Source organism: Neodiprion lecontei, chromosome 3 (assembly GCF_021901455.1).
Source record: "Neodiprion lecontei isolate iyNeoLeco1 chromosome 3, iyNeoLeco1.1, whole genome shotgun sequence".
Taxonomy (NCBI): Eukaryota; Metazoa; Arthropoda; class Insecta; order Hymenoptera; family Diprionidae; genus Neodiprion; species Neodiprion lecontei.
Window position 1 is genome coordinate 22570390 of NC_060262.1, and position 21615 is coordinate 22592004.

The following is a 21615-nucleotide window of genomic DNA, read 5'->3' on the forward strand; positions in this document are numbered from 1 at the left end:
TTCTCGACGGTGGAGCGGAATAACTGCACCAAGAATTGAACACTGCGTGTCAAGGTGGAAATTCACGAGACTAGTTTTCGTAGGCCATTCTTTCCCGATAATTTGACCGTCTATTTTTAAGCGTGCCAATTCACTCGGTTCTTGTATCGATCCTCGGGCAGTTGGTTATATTATTTCTGGACAGCTAATCGGGATTCAATATTAATATATGCCAACTCAAGGGGATGCCGGACCATCGTCAAATACGGCAAATCGTATCTTACTATTCTTTCTCTACCGAAGTAACGAACTCCCTTCAAATTTTACGAAACGATAGAACTTATTATTGTCCTTGCGGTTTGACTGAAAAAAGTTTACTCAATTTTAAGTTTTGGTATCGTACTGCAACCGAATCAGAGATTCTTCGTATTTAATCACGAATTTTCCAAATATTTCTTAATCAATCCACAAGCACAACAATAAGTCCTGTAGTTTTCCAAAGTTTGAAGAAATTGTTTCACTCAGAAGAAGTAAGAACTGCAGAACACAATTTATCATATTTGAAAGAAGTTTATAACCTTAATCATTATAAGTTCGATAAACTAACCTCTCAGCAAAATTATCTTCGCTCGAGTACCCGAATTCAGTATACATTCAACAAAGAAACTTTAATCTGGCAATATGCACCCAAAAGAGCCGTTACTTCAAATTTGTTGTCGCAATAATAAAGTGATTATTGCAAATTATTGCCATAAAAATTTAAGCTGAATAATTTCAATGGAATAGTAAATTCATCCGTGTAAATTTTGAGCTGTTGATGAAGCTTATTCGAATGTAATAAAAATCTTAATGTATCCACTAAACAAGCTCCTATGGAGACTTCGACGACTATGAAGCAACAGTTTGAAATCTGATGCATTCGTGGAATCAGCTTTTGAAGTACTAAAAAATATTACTAGGTATACAGTAGTAACCTCTGTACTCCAAATAATTCTGCATAAATATTTAATAATAATTGATAGTAATATCGCCTTCGTCGAGTGGATTGTATTTTGATAGACCGAAATCATCCTTGTTACACTTTTATAAAAGTAATCGTCAATGTTCTTTCTTCTTACGTTGGAATTTTTAAGGAGAGCAAGCAGTGAAAAAATCATCATTCAGTGAAGAAAATGAGAATAAAATCATCCACTTTGATCCTAGTACCTGCAGTACTTCACTTCGTAGTCGAGATGACCCTTGATTATTCATAATAAATAAACTAATGCGAGATTCTCTTGCTCCCAGTCGCACGTGGCTCGTTTCACTACAGTAGCAACAGTAAACTATGCTAACGTTCGTCTAATTTGCATCTTCGAGTAGCGTTAGGTAAATCACCATTCTGATGCAACGTAACACGTCCTTCGCGTTGATAAAACTTCGGTAAAAATTATCGAGCGATGTGCGATGTGCGTAGAACGATAAAAACGGCAACGCTTATCCGTCACAACTGCTCGCAGTATCTAATCAGTCGAATTTTGGGCTGTAACATCTTTCGCGTTTACATTTTCTCCAAGTTATTACTGGGGACGTGCGCTTTTTATAACACCCATCTTTACTTTTTTGCACCGTCATCGTGATTATTATGTTGGTGCCCGGAAAAAATTTGTCTAGATTCCAAAAATTGGCAAATTGAAAGAAACTGTTTTATTCCAATTCTTAGTTCAAACAGGTTATACAACGATTTATATGAACTTCAACTTTCGGATAAAGAAGGGGTTAATTTAGCTCACCTTGATGGGGCTAGCCTTAGAAGTTCCCGCTGGTATGTATTTCGAGCTCTTAAGACATTGGCAAAGAAAGTCGACTAAAGGTATAATCCTTCACTATTTTTTTCTCATCACGACAAATACATCCCAAGATCGCTCACCACGTCACAAGATCTATTTTTTTCAATCCTGAAAGGCTAATATCACGCAAACCATTCAACATCAAAACCTTGGATTTAGATTAGTAATTGCTTTGGGACAGTCAAGAACCAAAATCTCGTATGCTATCCAAACCGGTGACAGATGCGCAGAAAAGTAGGTGCGCTAAATAAGCTGGAACCCTCCACTATTTGTTTCCCCAATTAGTTATGATCGTTGGCACTGCTAAATAAATTTACCCCTTATTTAACGTAAAAAATGTATAGTCAACTGAACAAACATCCCCAATACTGCGACAACCAGAAAATGTGGTATTGATAACTATGATTACACCAAGTAATTGCTAGTACGACATTTTCTTGGGATTTCAACAATATTTAAATTGTTATTATACCGACTTCCATTAAATTTCACTCGTATTTTCTAGTAATGTAATCTTCCTCACAATCAGTGTAACCCGTATGTAACCGCAAAAAATTCACAACCCCGACCCCAAGTATAGGCATCTCAAATGAGGAACACTAATTTATATATGGTCGTCAAAAACTGGATTTGTGAGCAACCGAACGGTCGGAATATGTTCGGAGACTATTTAGAAACCCGAAAATAGTTATTTTCGCGCAAGTGCGCACAAATTAGGGATTCCTTGAGGGGTGCGAAACTCAGACGAGTCGAAACGAAATGGGTAAATTTTGAAATCTCAAAATATTCCTCATAAGATATCCTCATTTTTCATTACCGTAGGATAATTTGCGTAAAAATGTTATTTTGCAGGACTGATCTTTGTAGGATTGGCCTAGCATTAAATATTTTTTTTTGTCGAATATAATTATCTAGATTAATTTTCTTGTAGAAAGGATCCAACAAGATATCTCCCAAAGGAATGTTATTTTGTTGGAAATCATTCGTTCACTCGTTTAATATTTGTAGAACTGCATATGTAAAATCAACCTGATGGTGAATTTATATAATATGCATCTCTGACACGTAGAACAATTTTTCTGCAGCAAGTATTATGTCCAATATTTCGTACGCAATATTCTTTGTGAAATTGCGCAGGGTAGAATATTTGTTCCGTAAAACTGTCGTATTTATGGAATAAAATTTCTGTCCAAAACATCCTTCGGGATACCATCGGTACAACATTCACTCTGCAGAATGAATTTTTTGCAAAACCGGAAACCTGACCAACATCTCGAGTAGTATCACTCCGTGGAGAATTCGTACTCCGTATGTCTGCCGCTCGGTTGTTATCTGGAGTAAAAATATCCCACGAAAATCTGATCTGCTGGACTATAATTTCGTTGGAAAAATTTCGTGAAAAATCATCAAAATCCACGAAGAACACTTTATACCCATGGACGAAAGCCAACGACGACCCGACCATTGGACCCGACAGCACATACACAGCGAAAGTGCGCATGATCGAGTAAACAAACTTAGGAATCGTCCCACAACTCGTCTTTCACCCATCCGAGGTGTAATCGCATTCGTTCCCGTCCTCATTGGCCGCGTCGATATCGTACGGCGCCGGTGCTTGCGGGTCAACCGGCGGCGCGGAAACTCCAGTACCAAGTTGGCAGCAGAGCTCGGTGGTCGTCGACATGGCTCTGGTTAAGTACGCCGTTCTGGGCGTGAGTCTGATTCTCGGAGTGTCTTACCTGTTCAACCGGGGCGGTAACCAGAAGGCCCCGCAGCTCGGCGACGCCTGGTGGGGCCCCGGGAGCGAGAAACCCGTTGACGAAGCCGTCAGACCCTTCAAGATCAAATTCTCGAACGAGGTGAGTTCCGTCGACGGATCACTACCGCACCTGCCGGAACACCGAGGACGCAGGAAATACGCGCACCTCGAATGCCGCGCGCCGATGGAAGAGACGAACGACGGTTCGAAATGAAACTGTAAATCCATGGAACTCGAGTGACTGAAACATTACTCTCGGACACGGAGAAATCGTCGCGCAAATTATCTCAATTCCATAGCATTTCGTTGGCTATCTCTCTCTTGATACGTACTTTCCATGGGATTCCAAACGATATTCAGTGATTTGTTGACATTTTCTGGGATTCTGTACAATTGACAAGAAATCAGTGAAAATTGCCTGGTATTGCTAGGAAATGATTGGTAATCAACGAAAGTCACGTGACAAGGTACAGAAATAGAAATAATCTCGAGATAATTGTCAGTCGAATTACTCGTTGTGAGTGTCCCTGCGGCGCATATCAAGTCGAGTGAGCATTTTCACGGTACTTTTTTCTCGACTGTACGCGAACCGCTGCGTAATGCATTGCGTCGTTTTTACACCGCATGCACATTCGATGTGGGAAATTATTCGCCGCCGGATAATTAGACACTTTTGTGTCGCAAACGCAATTTGAGGGGATGTCTGAATGCTTTTGGAAATGCCAACGGAGCGAGAAATTCGTATTTCACGCTTTTTTATCCTCAGTGTAGTGAAGCAGTTTGAAATATGGCGAATCACTGTGCTTGAGATTTTGATTGTGCGATCCCTGAAAAGGAGTTCGGGAAATTAACGTGAAAGGTTTTCACTTATAATTGAGGTTACGGCACGCTACTCGTAACATTTGATTCCTAGATTTATCCTATTTTCCGTTAATTTTGCAAACTTTATTCATTGTTCGTACTGCAAGCAAAATAGAAAACACCATAGCGGTTCGCAAAGTTTAAAATAGTTTCATGTGTCGGTGGGGGGAAAAAAGTGTAAATTATGATTTGCTTACGCGGTCAGTATTTTGACATGCTGAAGTACTTGGTTACAGGTAACCAAAATCAATTTCAGAGCATCTATGTCGTGAAATATTGACAAACAAGCATATTACACCAGGCATACCCCACTTTTAGGGTTACTCTATTGTGACGAGCGTCGAAACAAGCTAATTTTCTAATTTAATATTATAATTACGGATCTGCTTAGTGACGTAAATTGATATTATGATTGATGTAAGCGATAAAAAAGATTTTATTCACGAATCTGCGTTAATTTAAAAATATGTATAAAAGTGAAAAATCGACTCGTCGTGATCTTCCACGTAACGTAGAGCGCTCATCTTTCGCCAGAAGCTTTCTTTTAAGCTAAACAAACTTTTTGGGGGGTGCAATGATGGAAAATCGTAAATTATTTCTTCTGAAACACCCTAACGTATACGTTAAGCAGTGTGTTCAAAAAATTTGATTGGAAAAAAGTTCATTTTGATAAAGATGTGGTCAGTCGATGTACGTGATATCGCAAGTATCATTAATCCGGCAAAAAAAGCTCATCAACTACATTGTATTAGCTCGTGAAGTTTTTCGAAGCTCTCGACTCAGGAATACATTTTATTACGATTAATAATTATCGAACGAAAAATGAAAACGATGAAATTGTTCATCAGCCGAAAAGTATCATTCCTTTATATACGTGTACCAAATTTCAAGTCGATTCATCGATTACAGCCTGAGGTATCGTGTACACCGTTTTGAAAAACAAAGTTTCGAGAAAAACGCACTTGAAGTTTAAGCACTGGTATCTCGAATAAAAATTTGTGTATAAACACACTCCTTAACGTGTGAATGAGTTGATATCAAAAAATTATTAATGTTGCAGCCGTATTTCTTCCTAAATTAATTTTTTTAAATTAGTCTGTTTCGTCGCACGTCACGCTTCAAGTCTCAACGGTCTTTACTAACAATTGTACAACTGTGTAACAGCGGCTTAAAAGATTTAGTGATTACATTAACATAACCAAGTTCAACCCAATTATTTGGTTTGTCGTACCGGAGTAGATTTCAACAGCAAACAATCCTCTTTATTCCATATTGAGCTAGTACAAAGGTGACTTTTGTTTTACTTTTGATGACAAGAGGCAAGTGAGTCTCTCTTACAGGTGCGTTTCAAAATTCTTGATTCCGTTTGTAAAGATGTTTCTCTGTAATTTACGAACACGGACATCGCAGCCAGCACGCAAAGGCATAACGCTCTTCTGTCGGAAATAATTCTGATGTCATTATGCGGTAATTTCTAATTTATATGGGAGCTGGAATTTTCATAAAACGCGACATATTACTCTTCGTATGCAGTAGTAGCGCGATTGCACGCCGTGGATAATACATGGAGCATTAATTCCATTTTAAACCGTCCTACGTCTGATCCCTACCATGAGCGATTTGATTTATTTTTAAGTATCGTGCGGGGTGTGCAAAAAAATCATGTTTCATTGAACTTTAGATTTTTTGGACCACGGGTTTGATTTTCCTGCTCCGAAAAATACAAACACAATTTTTGAATAACAGCCCTGATCGATTGGCTTCAAAGTTTTCTCACAAATTCTTTGTTGAGAAAAGAAAATTTTTAAACCAAGATAGAAAGTGAGAAAAATCACTAGCTTAGAAAAAATAACTGCCGGGAAACATAAAAATTTTCTTGTTGTCGTGAGCCAGTACTAATGATTATAAATCGTTAATTCAATCTGTGCTTCTTAGCCAAAACTATGCTTCCGGGTTCGGAATGAAGTTTGCTCGTCGTCAATATCGTTACGCTGTTTTCGCCTATAAGTGGAATAATCACTCTCAGTAGTTATACGTATATCCACTCGAGCTAGATCGTCTTGAGAGTATTTAAATATAATTCCGTGTTGGTATTCATCGCAGATTAGATTCTGTTCAATGTTGCAAAGCGTAACGATATTCGTAGCCAGATCAATGATAAAACATATACTTTTTATCAGAGATTTTTTATCGCATTAAGTGAAGTCGTTTTCGCATCAACCGGTTAATGAATAAATTCACATTTATGATGCTGCAAAGAACACACATAATGTTTTTTTTAACGTATCTTCAGAGTCGCTGAGAAAATATATTACAGCATTCCTCGTTCAAGAGGAAAAATGATGTCGATCGAATTATTTAAAATTAGCTTCAATTGTATTAACATAAATCAATGTAACAATGTGTAAAAAACAAGTTTGAACAAATGTCGTCTGAAAAATCGGTGTGCCTATTTTCGGAGAACGTTCTTTTTCCGGTTTACGATAGAACGTATCAAATGGTTGTGATCAACATTTATGGAATACATACTCATTCATTTTCATTCTTCTCGCGTGCGCTCCAAAATTGGATTGACACAAGTACAAAACATTCGATTTTGCATAGTTACAGCTAATTGTTTTGAGTAAAACTAATATATTCATCTCTGAAATCATTGCGACCCAATTTGTCACTTGATTTATACTCCAATTCAAACCAGTTGATTTTTACACTTGTTTTTATTGTTGGAATTATAATTTTTCAACAATTGAAATAAATGTCTACGACTATTTGTCACATCGTGAATTGTCTGTAAGAATAACGGAATAACAAATAACTCTTGCTGCACTATTTGTAAGATTCTATCATTTCGAAAGTATAATAATACAAAATGTACGGTGTTATCTTTAACGCGCGCTCTGACAGAATGATTCTTTTGTAATTTCTTCTTATCTCGTTATTGCAGAACATAGGACCTCTGTTCATTTTCAGACCGGAAACTCTCGCGCTCCAAGTGACAATGCCGGGATATTTTTCAACTTTCCCTGAAAACTGCAGTCGCAGGCAAACAAAAAATAACTGACCGAGAACCACTGAATTATAAATATTTCAGATCAGTGACGTGGTTTTATGAATATACAACATGAACTCGATTAACCCTCGGTAGTCACACTAGGCAGAATCGACCCGTCGATCAATTTTCGGCCTAAATATCTAATGGTTCTTGGCTGTGAACGGGACTTTCAATCGTCACGTACAGTCCGGCATTTGAAATATCCCTTGTAGTTACAGACCGTTAATCATTTGAAGCAAGCGTCATTATTGCGAAGTACGGTGCTATTCTTTCCCCAAGAATTATTACATCTGCGGAGTATCACCTCAAAATTTTTATTAAAAATATAAAAAATTGATACAGTCCTGATTTTTAAAAAGTGTCTTTTTTTGTGCATTCGCCTCTTGATTTTTTATTTTTTATTTTTTTTTTTTTGACATGTTGCCGTTTGATTTCTTGTAAATCGGTGTCTCACACTTCATCTAAAATATTCAAAGCATATTCCGTAACTTCTTGATCCACCATCGTTCAATTGCAATTTCATCCGGAATGCAAATTAACCTGGCTTGTTGCGAAATATTATTATTTTTTATATATTTTTTTTTTTTTTTGCTTCGGAAAAGAAATTTCACTATCAACAATCCTCGCAATAATCTATTCAATCTGACTACATGCATACTCAAAAAATCTGTGGTACATATAAAGAAGTACATTCTGACCAAAACTCTGAGACTTTTTTGAACCGGTTGGAAAGTGAGAGTTTTGTATTTCTCTGGGGTGATATAATGACCATGCAATGGTTGTAAATAATGCTTTTTTATTTATAAGAACTGTGATGGATACTTGCACAGTCATTAACAACTGTTTTTCACATTTAACAATATATCATACAATGCATGCTGTTCGGATTATCCCTGGATTTCATTTATCCAAATTCTCTTGTATTGTTTTCGAACGCTCGGTCGAAACAAGTCTGGTTAAGTGTATCTGGTTCATCTAATTGTATAACGAAGTACAGCTTATTCTGTTCGCAAATGAATTCCCTATCCGTAGTCCCATACGGATCAACCTCTTTAGCCGCGTGTTGTCAGTGAATTAAACAAAGGTCATCATTAATTACTGTGATATAGTGTGAACTATAAACTTATGATTCGCTTATAATTATCAGAAAACCTCTACTGCGGTAATAAATCCGTTTCAGGCGATTTATGACCAATGAATTTACGAACGAAGTGAAAAATCGATCCTTAAAATTGGGCACAATTTTTTTTTTTTATGTGACAAAGACTGTTCAATATATGCCACATATTTAGAGTTTAACTGTTCACAGCCAGGCTTCATCAGTTAAAATGTATGATGTATCATTTTTTCACGTTTACAGGGACGTTGCTTATCCATTGAATTTAGTAGGTTAAGATTTATTCGCATCTTCTAAAACTTTGGGAGAATTATTTTTCGATCAGACACGGGGAAAAGAATTACCGTTGCACTTACCGTTTTAAGAAGTGGCAAGTTTTTGTTGTTGACGTTACTGTACCATTTTCAAATCTGTAGCCCAATTCTCCATGGTAAATCGGACCGTTGATCTAAGATGTAAGAAACTTGCAGCTTTACCGTACGTAACATTAACTTTAACAACAAACTGTGCCGGTTCCCGACTTTCTCGGTAATTCATGGGAATTACAATTATATAAAATGCAATACATCTTTATAAAACAGTACGCTTGAGGACAGATTGAAAGCAGGGTCTGGGTAGGAACTCCTCGTCTCCGTCCCTTCTCACAACCTCTAATACAATAATACAAACGCAAAAACGAGCGAATAGATTCTGAATAACGTTTTATACTCGAATTTCAACCACATCTGCGATTGAGACTTAATCTCATTGTCATACGAGAGAGCGAATGGATACAGTGACGATGTCTGAGCTGGAGGTTAGTAATCGGTGAAGTTTGTTGCGAAGATAATGCAAAAGAGAGGAAAGAGAGAGAGAGAGAGAGAGAGAGAGAGGGAGAGACTGAGAAAGGACGTCATTGATCGAAATAAGCGCCGATAGTCGTGTAGTCATGGCGTTGTAATACTGACAAGTATCACTGATCTGTGCGCAGGACATAAACGACCTGAAAGCACGCCTAAAGAACACGCGGAACTTGAAGCCGGCTCTGGAAGGTACGGGATGGACTTACGGCGTGAACGGTGGCTTTGTGCCAACCATTATTGACCACTGGATGAACAAGTACAACTTTACTGAGCGACAAGAATACCTGAACAAGTATCCACAGTTCGTAACAAACATTCAAGGTAAACATACGAGATAGTAAATCTTTTAATTATCTAATCAAAGCTACACTGTACGAACTACGTATCTTGAAGTGCTGACCGAACGGTATAATGACATTGCTTATTTTGATAGGAAGCATAATCATGTCAACTGGTCAAAGTCCGAAAAGAAACCCACTGAATGCTCAGACGCGTGTGTGTTTGCTTTTATCATTCAACGAATGCGGTTTGGATCGTATTTTTTTACATCAAATCGATTATTACGTAACGCACTTTTTTCGTGCTCGAATTTTAAGGAATATTTATTTATAGGGGGTTTTCTAAGGAATCTGTAAAAAACGTCGTATTTGTATTCAAACGTTCGTTATCACCTGACAATAGTAACCCGACAAAGATGTGCAGAGATCAATTTTATGATCTAATGATTTTTTGTTGAGGCACGGAATGTGGTGTAGATTTTTTGAAACAACGAAAAATTTTTGGTGAAATCCAGTCAGATTTAGTTGAAATAACAAGATATTTCTTTCGTAGAAACCGTATAAAAATTTTTGGTTGGCTCGAACATCAGTTGTGGATTGTGAAGAGTTTCTGGCCTTTTTTTTTTTTGAATGACTTATTTTTGCAAGATGGTATCAGAGTCTTGATTCTGAATGGCTTTGCCTATGTTTTAGAAATCAATTTATCTTATCTGTACACGTTCCATACGAAAAGATGAAAACGTATATTGGATTTATCTAGATTTATGAAGATGAAAGATCAACTCACTCACGTTATTATATTTATATATAAGATAAAAGATGATGTGAATTTGTCTTAGATGATTATCTTAGGGAAAAATTATCTATATAACGGACAACACTGCAGCTTTGTACTAAACTTAAAACTCTAGGAAACTTTTTCTCCCATTTTTGCGAAATTGATCCCCTTTACTCCCTTTGTAGGTCTGGACATTCACTTTCTGCACGTAAAACCGAATAATGCAGGTGGCAAGAAAGTTCTGCCTCTGCTCATTCAGCACGGATGGCCCGGTTCTGTGATTGAAATGTACAAAATCATACCAATGCTGACGACCCCTCGCGATGAGTTCGACTTCGTGTTTGAAGTAATCGTCCCGTCACTCCCTGGCTATGGCTTCTCATCTGGAACAACGAAACCCGGTTTGGGCTCGGCGCAAATGGCCGTTATTTTGAAGAATCTGATGCTCAGACTTGGTTTCAAAAAATTCTACACTCAGGGCGGAGATTGGGGAGCTATTATCACTGCCAACCTTGCCTCCATGTTCCCACAACAGTAACTATACCTCAAATTATTCACTACTATGTATTAAAATCACACCTTCGCTGAATACGATACAGGAATCGCAGAAAAAAAAAATCAAATTGTCGTTGAATAGTTTTAGCAACGAAAAGTTGATTTTAAAGATTCGTAAGTTTTGAACAGTTCTGTGAGAGTAAATCCAATTCGAAATTCATTCTCCTGCATTCGAAGAAGCTTTTCCCCATAAGTACACCCGCGGTATTTTGAATGCTTTGTAACTTCGACGCAAATTCCTACCATTTTTTTTTTTTTGAATTTTTCGCAATGATTTTAGTGATTACACTCGTGGTATTCTTGCTGTGATTTTTTGGGAATTTGATCATCGTTGTTTAGTTGAAGACATTTTCTGGCGTGTTTAGACTAAATTGTTTTTCGAACCGACTGAATTACAAAAAAAAAAAAAACCTATTTTACGGCTGAAGAACATCCTGAAAAATAAAAGTGCAGAGAGATGAAATAAGCGAGTAATGGGAAATATTAAAAGTTAATTGGAATCATCTATCTATACGGTGTATGGATCTGATCTGCGATTCGTTCGCTTGTACGTTATACGTACAACGATCGTGTGGTGGATATTTATACACACATTTTGCGCGTGTATATCCGCATTGATTACTCAGATATATGTATATATACACATTATTTACGCAAAACTATCTTCGGACTGTAGCCTTTTTATGTTACACGCTTGAAAAATTCCATACTAACGTTGGCAAGTTTATTTATCCGAAAGATTAACGAATGAAAATGGTATATATGTGTATATAGGCAGGGGGCCATAATCTACAGCGAGATTTTCTACGGTTGAAAAATTGTTCTTTTATTTATTCTACTTCAAACTAGAACACTATGTTCAAAAATAATTATTATCATTTCATTAAGAATGAAAAGTGGGACTGCATTATACTTGGAGTAAAAAGACTACACAGTACGTTCAATACAATTTGTAACCATCGATTCAATTTCAACAGACACAAAATGCATCTGGAAATTCACCATTATGTTGAATCTGTAAAATTTGGAACAATCGAGAAATTTAGCAATCCAACGCATTTCTTGGCGATAAACTGAAGTGATATATTTGCCGGAGAAATTTTTTCAATTAACATTAGGCAGAAGTTGCAAACTTGATTGATATAGGCGATACTTATAATAAGTATAATCGTTTGTTTTACGGCGGGTTGTAAAGTAACGAGGGTTGGACTCCGTAATGTTACCGACCAAACGCAGCGTAAGCCCAACCAGCAATCGTTGGGTGAAGTAACAAACGTTACTCGCTCGTTTTACCGACAATTATACATTTTTATGACGCACTGTGTCAAAATCGTTTCAGCGTCCTCGGCATGCATTCAAACATGTGCATTGTCATGCAGCCTCAGACCTTCTTGACCACGTATATATACAGTTTCTGGCCATCAATGCTCATTCCTGAGGAGGACTATCACCTCATGTACCCGTTGAGCGAAAAATGGTCCCGGAGACTCGAAGAGTCTGGATATCTTCACATCCAGGCTACCAAACCCGACACTTTGGGTAAGAGTTATGCTTCAATTATTGTGATTTGTTTTTTAAAGTTTCGAATCGTAGAGCCAGCGACATATTTATTTATCAGTGCAAGTTTTTTTGAATTTTGTTTGCTTACATAGTACGCACGTAGAAATATCTTACTTATGCGTACGGTAAAATTCTGAACGACGCGTTCGATGACCTCTGTTGTTGAAAACTCTGTAATTTTTGTCGCTGTAAAGTTATCGCTAAACGACTGCAACGTTACGTAAAGGGTGTTCATGAAAGTTGAAATGTTATGGAAAACCTGACAAGTGATGTTGACGCTTCTTCATTTTTCAAAACTCTATTTAATGTCGTGAAAGATCAGAGCGAACGGTAGTACAAACATCCTCGTAACTGTGAAAGACCGAATTTTTTCAAGATATTTCACGAGCCATATTCAATTCGTACTGTGAAATTATAGTCTAGTCAAACTTGAATTTTTTTAATCGCTAACCTTACCTACGATTATTTCAAACAACTGAAAGGAATTAAGTAATGTATTCAACTTTGTGCTAAAGATTATCCCAAGTTTTTTTTAAATTAACCGAAAAATACCCTGAATCTAGTCTGACTCGTGATTGAAATTTGAATCATTCGTCTAGGGGTCGCCCTGACTGATTCGCCGGCTGGACTGGCCGCTTACATACTGGAGAAGTTCTCAACCGGTACAAACCCTGAATTAAGATTCAAGGATAACGGCGGATTACTCGACAAGTACTCGGCTGATGAACTCCTGGACAACGTGATGCTCTACTGGATCCCAAATTCGATGACAACCGCGATGCGGTTATACGCGGAACACTTCAGTGCAGCGCACATGGCACTGGGAATGGAATAGTGAGTAGTCGAGTTGCAAAATTTGTTGTCAAGTTCCGCGCGATATGGTCTAAAAACTTGCAACGTTGCGCAAATTTGCTCAATTTTTCTCGACTCGAGTTTCACGCGATTTCGTCTAAAGTCTCCAAGTTACTGCCACTCTTGTAGATTTCTATACGGATGAAAATTTCCTTGATTGATCGGGCGACGAAAATGTTTGATCTAATTGTCGATTTTATCACTCAGCGTACCGATCGATGTGCCGAGTGCATGTGCGCAGTTTCCTCACGAAATATCGTATCAACCGCCGTCGTTGCTGAGCGCGCGTTTCAAGAAGCTGATACGTGCGAGGAAAATGCCACGCGGTGGACACTTTGCTGCTTTTGAGGAACCGCAGCTCCTCGCGGACGAGATTTGGACATCGATCGGGATCATGGAAGCCGGCAGAAAGCAAAGCCAGGCTAGCAAGGCGAGCAAGGCGAGCAAGAAGTCGGCATAATTTTTTCATGTGATCGATAAGAAGTTCCATGGTGATTTTTTACTGAATAAATTTTCTTGGAAGTGTTTTTTTTTTTTTCTACCAATGAACCTTGTCACCTCGTTTATCACGCGGTGTACCCATCGATGTAGATCGGTGGAAGTAACCGGCACTTGTTATAACCAAAGATCACCTCACGCGCAAGCTCCGGTGCAACGCGAGTGTGTGTTTACGTATGTCTGCTGATGGAAACAGATTGCGGCCTGCGCGATAAAAATAGGCACTATACCCGCCTTTCAAAGTCGTTGTGAGTTTCATCCAACACCCTATCACACGCAATCTTCGATGCTGTCTGGTCCATTCTGTACGTCGGATCTGCCGATCGATTCTAGTTTTAAGGCGGTGTAAGTACCGACCGTCTTCAATATCACCGAGTTTTGATAAAATTTTTCACTAACTTTCTCTGGTTCTGAATTATTATACGATCAGGTTCAACCTCTAACGCGCAATTTTCCGATCAGGGCTTACTTTTGCCAATTCGCAAAAATATCTTTGCGCGTTTCAGGGATAATCAAGTATATATAAATTCAGTTTGGAACTCGCAATTGCGTTTACAACGTACGGCTAATATAATGAAATGAAACTCGAAATTATTTCCGCCAATTCGGGAACATTTCGTTTTCAATTCACTACCTAAGTATCAAAATATCTTTCAAAGTGTGTCATCGTTAGTTAATAAAAATTTTCAGTTTATATGAACTTTTTACTACGCATTTCGATTCATCGATGTTTAATTAACGTGATGTACGTTTGGTCAATTAATACCAATTCTTGAATCGGACCGTACACGGAAATTCTTGAAATATTTTTTGTAACACTTGTATGCAGCATGATATGACCAGAGTTATTTTATTGTAGAGCACGTTGAGAAAAACAACTTTGTCCTAAAATTTTCATAAAAATGTAAACTCAGGTGCAAAAATAATTCTTCTTGGAGCCTTTAACTTGAATTGTAATTTCCTAATCATGACAACATGCTCCTTAGAAAATATTCAAGATATCTAACTATGAGAAATGATTTTTCACAGATCTTACCTTATCGCATTTGCAATATGTACCAGTAAACTGTTTTGAAGTAGTACTCAAGTCCTGTCGGAACTTTTTTCGACAATTGACGCGAAAAGAGATCAGATATTTACATGCTCCTTAATTATGCTGGCAAATATGCTGCACTTATACTTGTAATATATATATATTTGATATCACTTTTAGTGAAGTGAATTTCTCCCTCTTTATTACTATTATTCATAATACATGTTTCATCCATTGATTGTAATGTGATAGTGTAAAAACCGGCGAAATCGCATTTGACATTTTTCTCACTGTGAATACGATTAATTATATCATCGAAAATAACATTTAATTTATTTTTCAGACGACTGAATTTGCAGTGTATAGGTTAAAACTGATTATTACATAGGGTTGAATATTACAAGGTTGAAGTCAGTAACGTTGACATAACGAAACACAAGCAAAGAATGAAGGTTTACCGAAATTCAGACAATCACTAAGTTGCAAAAAAACGATTTTTCCCGAAACAACATCGTTGCATCAACGTTACGAACTCCAACTACCTTATTTAATATTTAAGAATTAACTATTTATATAATTATGATGTATAATACGTCGTCTCACTTTCGCAACAACGTGAATTACGAAGGTCAAGAGCAAGAAAATAAAAAACTTGATAAATTGCAGTGCATAATTATCTCCAGGAACAAACGCGGTTTAATATTATAATATCTGCAGCATTTGCTGGATTATCGTAATGCCTTACGTAATGTACATACATACACACATAATATTCTTACAAAATCGTGACAATTAAATATTTTCTCAGTGTATCAATCACCCGTTTATAATGTTCTTCAAGTTTCCCTCCCTCAGTAATTCTCGCTATTTGTAAATCCGCGTAACTTCCGGTCCACCTAGGCAGAAGCCGTAGAAGCTGATGCATATAGAGCTGAGACTCTAAAAATCCGACAACAAACTGTCAGTATTGTTCTATGCAATCGCCGTGGGATTCCGTAATTTGTGTAATTACAGCTACGTGGCTTTCTGCTTATTACAGACTGCATGTTGTGCGTTACGAGGTTTTACTCATGGCTAACAGTTAACAAAGTTCGAGCAAAACACGCGCTTTCTATCGCTATCATTCAAAGACCGTTAAATATTCCAGCCAGGCTTGACGACTTTTATCTGGACGGCGTGGAACTCTCCATACACGAAATTACGACAAGTATGGATAATATCGATACGCGGGAAATTTTTTATTTTAAAAAAGCAAACTTCAATTTCTCTTTTTCACCAAGAAAAGATTTGTTTTCGTGAAGATTTTTATTACCGAGATTTTCATACCAGTAGCGCCGGCGACTTTTATGTGAAGCGTGTGGAAAACTCCACAACCTAATTATTCACTGCGTGTGAATTTCAAACCTTGAAATATTGTTTCAAATTTTGAATTTTAAAGCTAGATTTATGTGAACATCCGAATAACCGACCGACGATACTCGTATACTTGTCATTCTAATTTCTATCTTACAGAATAAAATTTCATCGGATGACCGATGAAATTTAAACGTAATTCGGACTTTCTTTCTTTACATGCCTGAATTAAATCAAATAAAAACAACTTTTCCCCAGGTTTTCAAATTTTGACAATACATATGTGTATTGAAAAAAAATGTGAACCTTGAATAAACTTTTCGCGGAAGATTGAGTTTCTTGTGCGTACACTTTTATTGCAAATGGTTGAAATTTTTTCTCCATACACGTATACTAGCGTAATATAAAAATTATCAGACTTATCTTCTCATTTCAAATTTTTTACTCAAAACAAAAACGCGGTATTTATCGAATCTTCCCCATTCGCAACTTCGATCGTCCGAAAGAACTCCGCACCCTGAGATTGCTCAAGTCGCCGACCCTGATTCCAGTAATCGGTATCCAGATAACCCTTGAGCTCTGAAATTGCGTTTGATATTTTTAGTACTGATCAATACATTGTTGCAATCTCTTATGATTTCTTTGCTGACATTTCGCTGTTGTCAAAGCATTCCGTGTCTTATAAACATTTATCTCTACTGTACTAAAAAAAAAAAGAAATGGACCGATGAAAAGCGTTATTGATTTATTGAGTAGAGTAAATCGAGCACATATTTAGCACAGCATGTCTACTATTTTGGACACATACGTTGCATCAAATCTGCATCCGACTTCGGTTAGCAGTACTTGTTAAACATATTCGCTATCCGCATTGATATTTTTGGGATGAACTAATTCGGGCGAAAATTAGAGAGATTCGAGCGATTTCATTTGAATGTCGGACGAATTTTCCTTACGTTCGAAGTTGGAAGACTCGCTTTGAGCATTTTCTTTAAACGGCGTAATGGCAATGTATGACATACCTATGTACACTTGGTCTAGAAATCAGTTTATTCGATCGGAGTTGTGAAGGTGCTGCTTATCAGTTTAAGCCCGCAACGTGACATCAGAAAATTGAAGATAAACAACCTGCATTGTCATCGATCCTCAGGCATGACGTAAAACAAATATTGAATGTAACGTTCGGTCAATAAAACATATATTATTTGTAAATTCCTATAATTTCCGAACATTGACCCTTGGGATGTTTAATCAATGTTTGCAGAAACCGTTTCTTTCGACGGCCTACTATTACTACTTTCAACTAATTGATAACAATCTAGATATGTTTGTCTCTAGTCATCCTGAAACTCTGGAGAGCTATGTATCGTTGAGATAGTTCTGGCGACTGCAAAAATGTACGTAATAAAAATGTAAAAAAATGAGAAAATGGCATTTATCATGTATGGAACAAAGTAAACGTCTCACATTTTAAATTAGTGATAACTTCAAGAATAAATTTAATCATTGCTCACCTGAGAGTCTCAAATAAACTATGTTCAATCCTATAACCAATATTAAGCTATAAATAATCGATGCATCGATTACTCGAGTCCAAAAAAATAATCGAACACGACTCGATTGAATCGGTAAAAATGAATCCGCGAATCGATTATTTCGTATTTTTTTTGAAACAACGCATATGATACAAAAATTTCGTAAATTTCAGTATGTAGTCTTAATAGCGGAAAAGTTTTTAGATGATTTATAGTTTCATTAAAAATATTTATCAATTTCAGGTGAAAACATTCATTTATCTTCCACTTATTACATCAAATAGGTATTTAGTAAGTAAGACAATAATAATAATTGATACTCTAATTACGTAAATTGATATTGCACTGCGTCATTTATGGGAGTAAAAAAAAAAAATGTATTTTGAGGAAAAATAATCGAGTCAGTCGATTAATCGATTATACTCGATTAATCGGGAAAAAATAATCGATTAAATCGAATATATGCCTAGTGTACCAATAAAGCATGAGATTTATTCACTGTAATGAATGAAGCTGGAGTTTGCAAAACTGACCAATCAAAATGTCGAATCTACTTTCCACGTATTAGTTACTTTGATTCGTACTCGTAAATTACCATAATATATTATAGATTAATAGGGTTGTCCATAAACTACGTAGCTCAATTTGGATTATTTTTAACCCATCCCCCTTCCGTAGTCTAGTGTACCTTTTTATCAAACAACCCCCTCCCTCTCCCAAACTACCTACGTAGTTTATGGATAGCTAATGTGTGGTGACACTTCACTTCTCTAATATTGAATAACTCACTGTTCATGACAGTTCAGATATAATTTTTATCTGACCAAAAGCATTGCATTATGTCATATCTAATAAAAATAAAATTACATGTAATGGCGTTGGGGAGGGGGGGGGGGGGGGGGGGGGGGAGGAACATACGAGTTCGAGAGATTCGCGATACTCCTCAGTCGGCTTGAGTCTGGCCTACGTGGAGCTACTAAATCGTCAGTAGGTACCGGCGAAATTCATTGAAGTGTTTGATCAAAAGTGTCAGTTTCTTAGATTCACACGAACTTAAAATGTGGAAACTGACGCTCGTGTCATTACTCCTTATTTACGGAATAGCCAAATATTTTGGGTAAGTAATTGAGACAAGTTTTAGTTTTTGTTCGGCGAATTCGTAAGGTTTAATCGCTTGTCGACTTGAAATGACAATGTGTTGTGATAGCCCTAGTGAACTTGATACAATCTTCCCTGGTTCTCAAGATTCAGTTAACGGAAAAAAACTGACGAACTAGCAGTGCACATTTTATCTATTTCAATAATATCTACACTACATGATACTCATAACTTTGATCCTTTAACTTATAATAAGCATGCAACATTTTAGATCCACCGGACAGCCTGAATTACCTGTCCTACCAAGTGATCAGTACTGGGGACCAGGACAAGCTCGTGAGGTCGACAAAAGCATCCGTCCGTTCAAAATTGACATTCCCAAACAGGTACGTACATGAACTGCGAGTATTTCTTGTTCTAACGCTGACGCACACGAAACGTCGTCACTAATTGTTCAAACTTTCCGTTAGAATCGCACCCAAATGTTCAATCACTGGTCATTTCCATTCTGTTACTTTTTTCTCACATATACAAGTAGTGGCATTCTCAGATTCCATTTGTTGGAAAATTTTAATAACTATTGACGTTCAGCATGATTGTTTAAGAAACACGCTTCAATCATGTTTTACTGTTGATGCGATAATGAGCATCCACGGTTGATACTAAGTGCGACCGTTGGACTTGAGGAATATACGGTCCTTATGTAAAATCCCTGGATTCGTTTTCAATGGTATTTATATACTTCCCTAATTTGTCACCGAGGTGACATGCCACGTTTATTTGAAGTTGATAACATAAACTCTTTGCACAGGTTATTGATGATCTAAAAACACGCCTCAGTCGAACCCGATCCTTAACAAAGCCACTGGAAGGTGCAGCATGGACTTACGGAGTGAACACCGGGTACCTTCAAACGGTACTGGAATATTGGAGGGAAAAATACAACTGGACGGAACGCCAAGCGCTCCTGAATAAATACCCCCAGTTTAAAACGAATATTCAAGGTACCCGGCGATCTCGACGACGCAATGAACATCCGAAACGTCTCATGAACTATCGAGCATCATAATGTTCCAAAAATTCTCAACAGGTTTGGACATCCATTTTTATCACGTTAAGCCCACAGTTCCTAAGGATAGACCAGTTCGAGTACTGCCTTTGCTGTTGCTTCACGGTTGGCCAGGATCCGTCGTCGAATTCCAAAAGGCCATTCCTTTGCTTTCCACGCCACGTCCCGATCAAGACTTTGTTTTTGAACTAGTCGTGCCGTCACTTCCGGGATACGGATTTTCCGACAGTGCGGTTCGGCCGGGATTAGGCAGTGCTCAGGTACTGCGGAACTTCCAAAAGCACGTAATCTTTTGTTGGGTACGAAGGTTATTCGCTTTGATGATCCTCGTTCTCAATGTATAGGTGGCGGTGTTGATGACGAATCTGATGAACCGATTGGGATTTGAAAAATTCTACACTCAAGGGGGGGATTGGGGAAGCCTTATCACGACGAACATTGGCATCCTCCGCCCCACAAAGTGGGTATCCGAACTAATTTCTTCGACAATTTGGCTGATGCTATAAATGCCTGCGTAAAATTTCTATTTCAGTGTTCTCGGAGCACACCTGAACTTGTGCAGCTCAAGAACAGTTTCCTCCACCTTTTGGAGCATTCTTGGCTCCTACATCCCGTCGCTGATTGTCAGCGATGAACACTGGTCCAAAATGTACCCTCTGAGTTACCATTGGTCACGTCTTGTCGAGGAGATGGGATATCTTCATATACAGTCAACCAAACCCGACACTGTCGGTAAAAGAATTGTTAAATCTAACACTTTAACCACGAAATATATGAGCTCACGGTAAATTTAAATTGATTTAATTCTTTCTGACTTATGACGCATTTTTCACAGGCGTCGCACTTAGTGACTCTCCAGCCGGACTAGCTGCCTACATTTTGGAGAAATTCAGTACCTGGACAAATCCGGAGTACAGATTCAGTGAAGACGGCAAATTGCTCGAAAAATTCACCATCGACGAGCTTTTGGACAACCTGATGTTATACTGGGTGACCAACTCAATCACGACCAGCATGCGCCTGTACTCTGAGAGTTTTAACTCGGCTCAACAAAGCTTGAAATTAGACTCGTGAGTGACGAAACGACACGTTACACACACAAGATGGTATAAGTAACGAGAGGTGTCATGTAACCGTCGATATTTCTCATTACAGAGCTAACCTACGAGTGCCAACAGGTTGCGCCATTTTTCCCCATGAAATTTCATATCAGCCGGAGTCACTGCTACGATTAAGATACTCGGATTTGGTTCAAGTGAATCACATGCCCCGCGGTGGCCACTTTGCCATTTTCGAGGAACCTCAACTGCTCGCTGATGATGTGTGGTCTTTCGTTGGCCTGGTGGAGAAAAAAAAGAAGACTAAACAAACTGCCACATCCACCGAGCTGTGAACAATATATTTGTTAAAAATACGATTTTGTACTTGATGGTATATTTCGATTTATATAATTACAATGTAGCTACAGTTGTGTATTTTTTATTTTTATCAGTCAGGTACCTATTTATTGTCATCATGGACGGAAAGCCATACTTTATCATGGCGCATCTTTTAAACAAGCTACACC

At 37.7% G+C, this 21615-nt stretch overlaps 2 protein-coding genes across 4 annotated transcripts; both read left to right on the forward strand.

The window, feature by feature from the left end:
* The first annotated feature begins 3406 nt into the window (after positions 1-3406).
* LOC107227163 (juvenile hormone epoxide hydrolase 1) lies at positions 3407-13989 on the forward strand. 2 transcript variants are annotated; one of them, XM_015668219.2, is made up of 6 exons: positions 3407-3667; positions 9568-9760; positions 10681-11029; positions 12390-12589; positions 13210-13444; positions 13670-13989. In XM_015668219.2, exons 1-6 carry the CDS (start codon positions 3491-3493, stop codon positions 13920-13922), a joined length of 1407 nt encoding a protein of 468 aa, XP_015523705.1. In that variant the 5' UTR covers positions 3407-3490; the 3' UTR covers positions 13923-13989. The 2 variants fall into 2 exon arrangements, with proteins under 2 accessions (XP_015523705.1, XP_046589306.1); XM_046733350.1 differs by lacking the exon at positions 3407-3667 and adding an exon at positions 3895-4034.
* A 4822-nt stretch (positions 13990-18811) lies between these two features.
* Positions 18812-21515, forward strand: LOC107227165 (juvenile hormone epoxide hydrolase 1). Of its 2 annotated transcripts, none has more exons than XM_015668221.2 (8): positions 18812-18998; positions 19251-19365; positions 19791-19983; positions 20070-20308; positions 20393-20508; positions 20581-20780; positions 20884-21118; positions 21204-21515. In XM_015668221.2, exons 1-8 carry the CDS (start codon positions 18940-18942, stop codon positions 21439-21441), a joined length of 1395 nt encoding a protein of 464 aa, XP_015523707.1. In that variant the 5' UTR covers positions 18812-18939; the 3' UTR covers positions 21442-21515. The 2 variants fall into 2 exon arrangements, with proteins under 2 accessions (XP_015523707.1, XP_046589308.1); XM_046733352.1 differs by lacking the exon at positions 18812-18998 and adding an exon at positions 19585-19709.
* The last annotated feature ends 100 nt before the right edge of the window (positions 21516-21615 follow it).

Bases quoted from the DNA above. Each gene is read 5' to 3' on its own strand.
- LOC107227163 (XM_015668219.2), top strand. From the start codon at position 3,491: ATGGCTCTGGTTAAGTACGCCGTTCTGGGCGTGAGTCTGATTCTCGGA. The intron at 11,030-12,389 runs GTAACTATACCT...AAATCGTTTCAG, and splicing joins GCCTCCATGTTCCCACAACA to CGTCCTCGGCATGCATTCAA. The intron at 12,590-13,209 runs GTAAGAGTTATG...TCATTCGTCTAG, and splicing joins TACCAAACCCGACACTTTGG to GGGTCGCCCTGACTGATTCG.
- LOC107227165 (XM_015668221.2), top strand. From the start codon at position 18,940: ATGTGGAAACTGACGCTCGTGTCATTACTCCTTATTTACGGAATAGCC. The intron at 18,999-19,250 runs GTAAGTAATTGA...GCAACATTTTAG, and splicing joins GGAATAGCCAAATATTTTGG to ATCCACCGGACAGCCTGAAT. The intron at 20,309-20,392 runs GTACTGCGGAAC...CTCAATGTATAG, and splicing joins CGGGATTAGGCAGTGCTCAG to GTGGCGGTGTTGATGACGAA.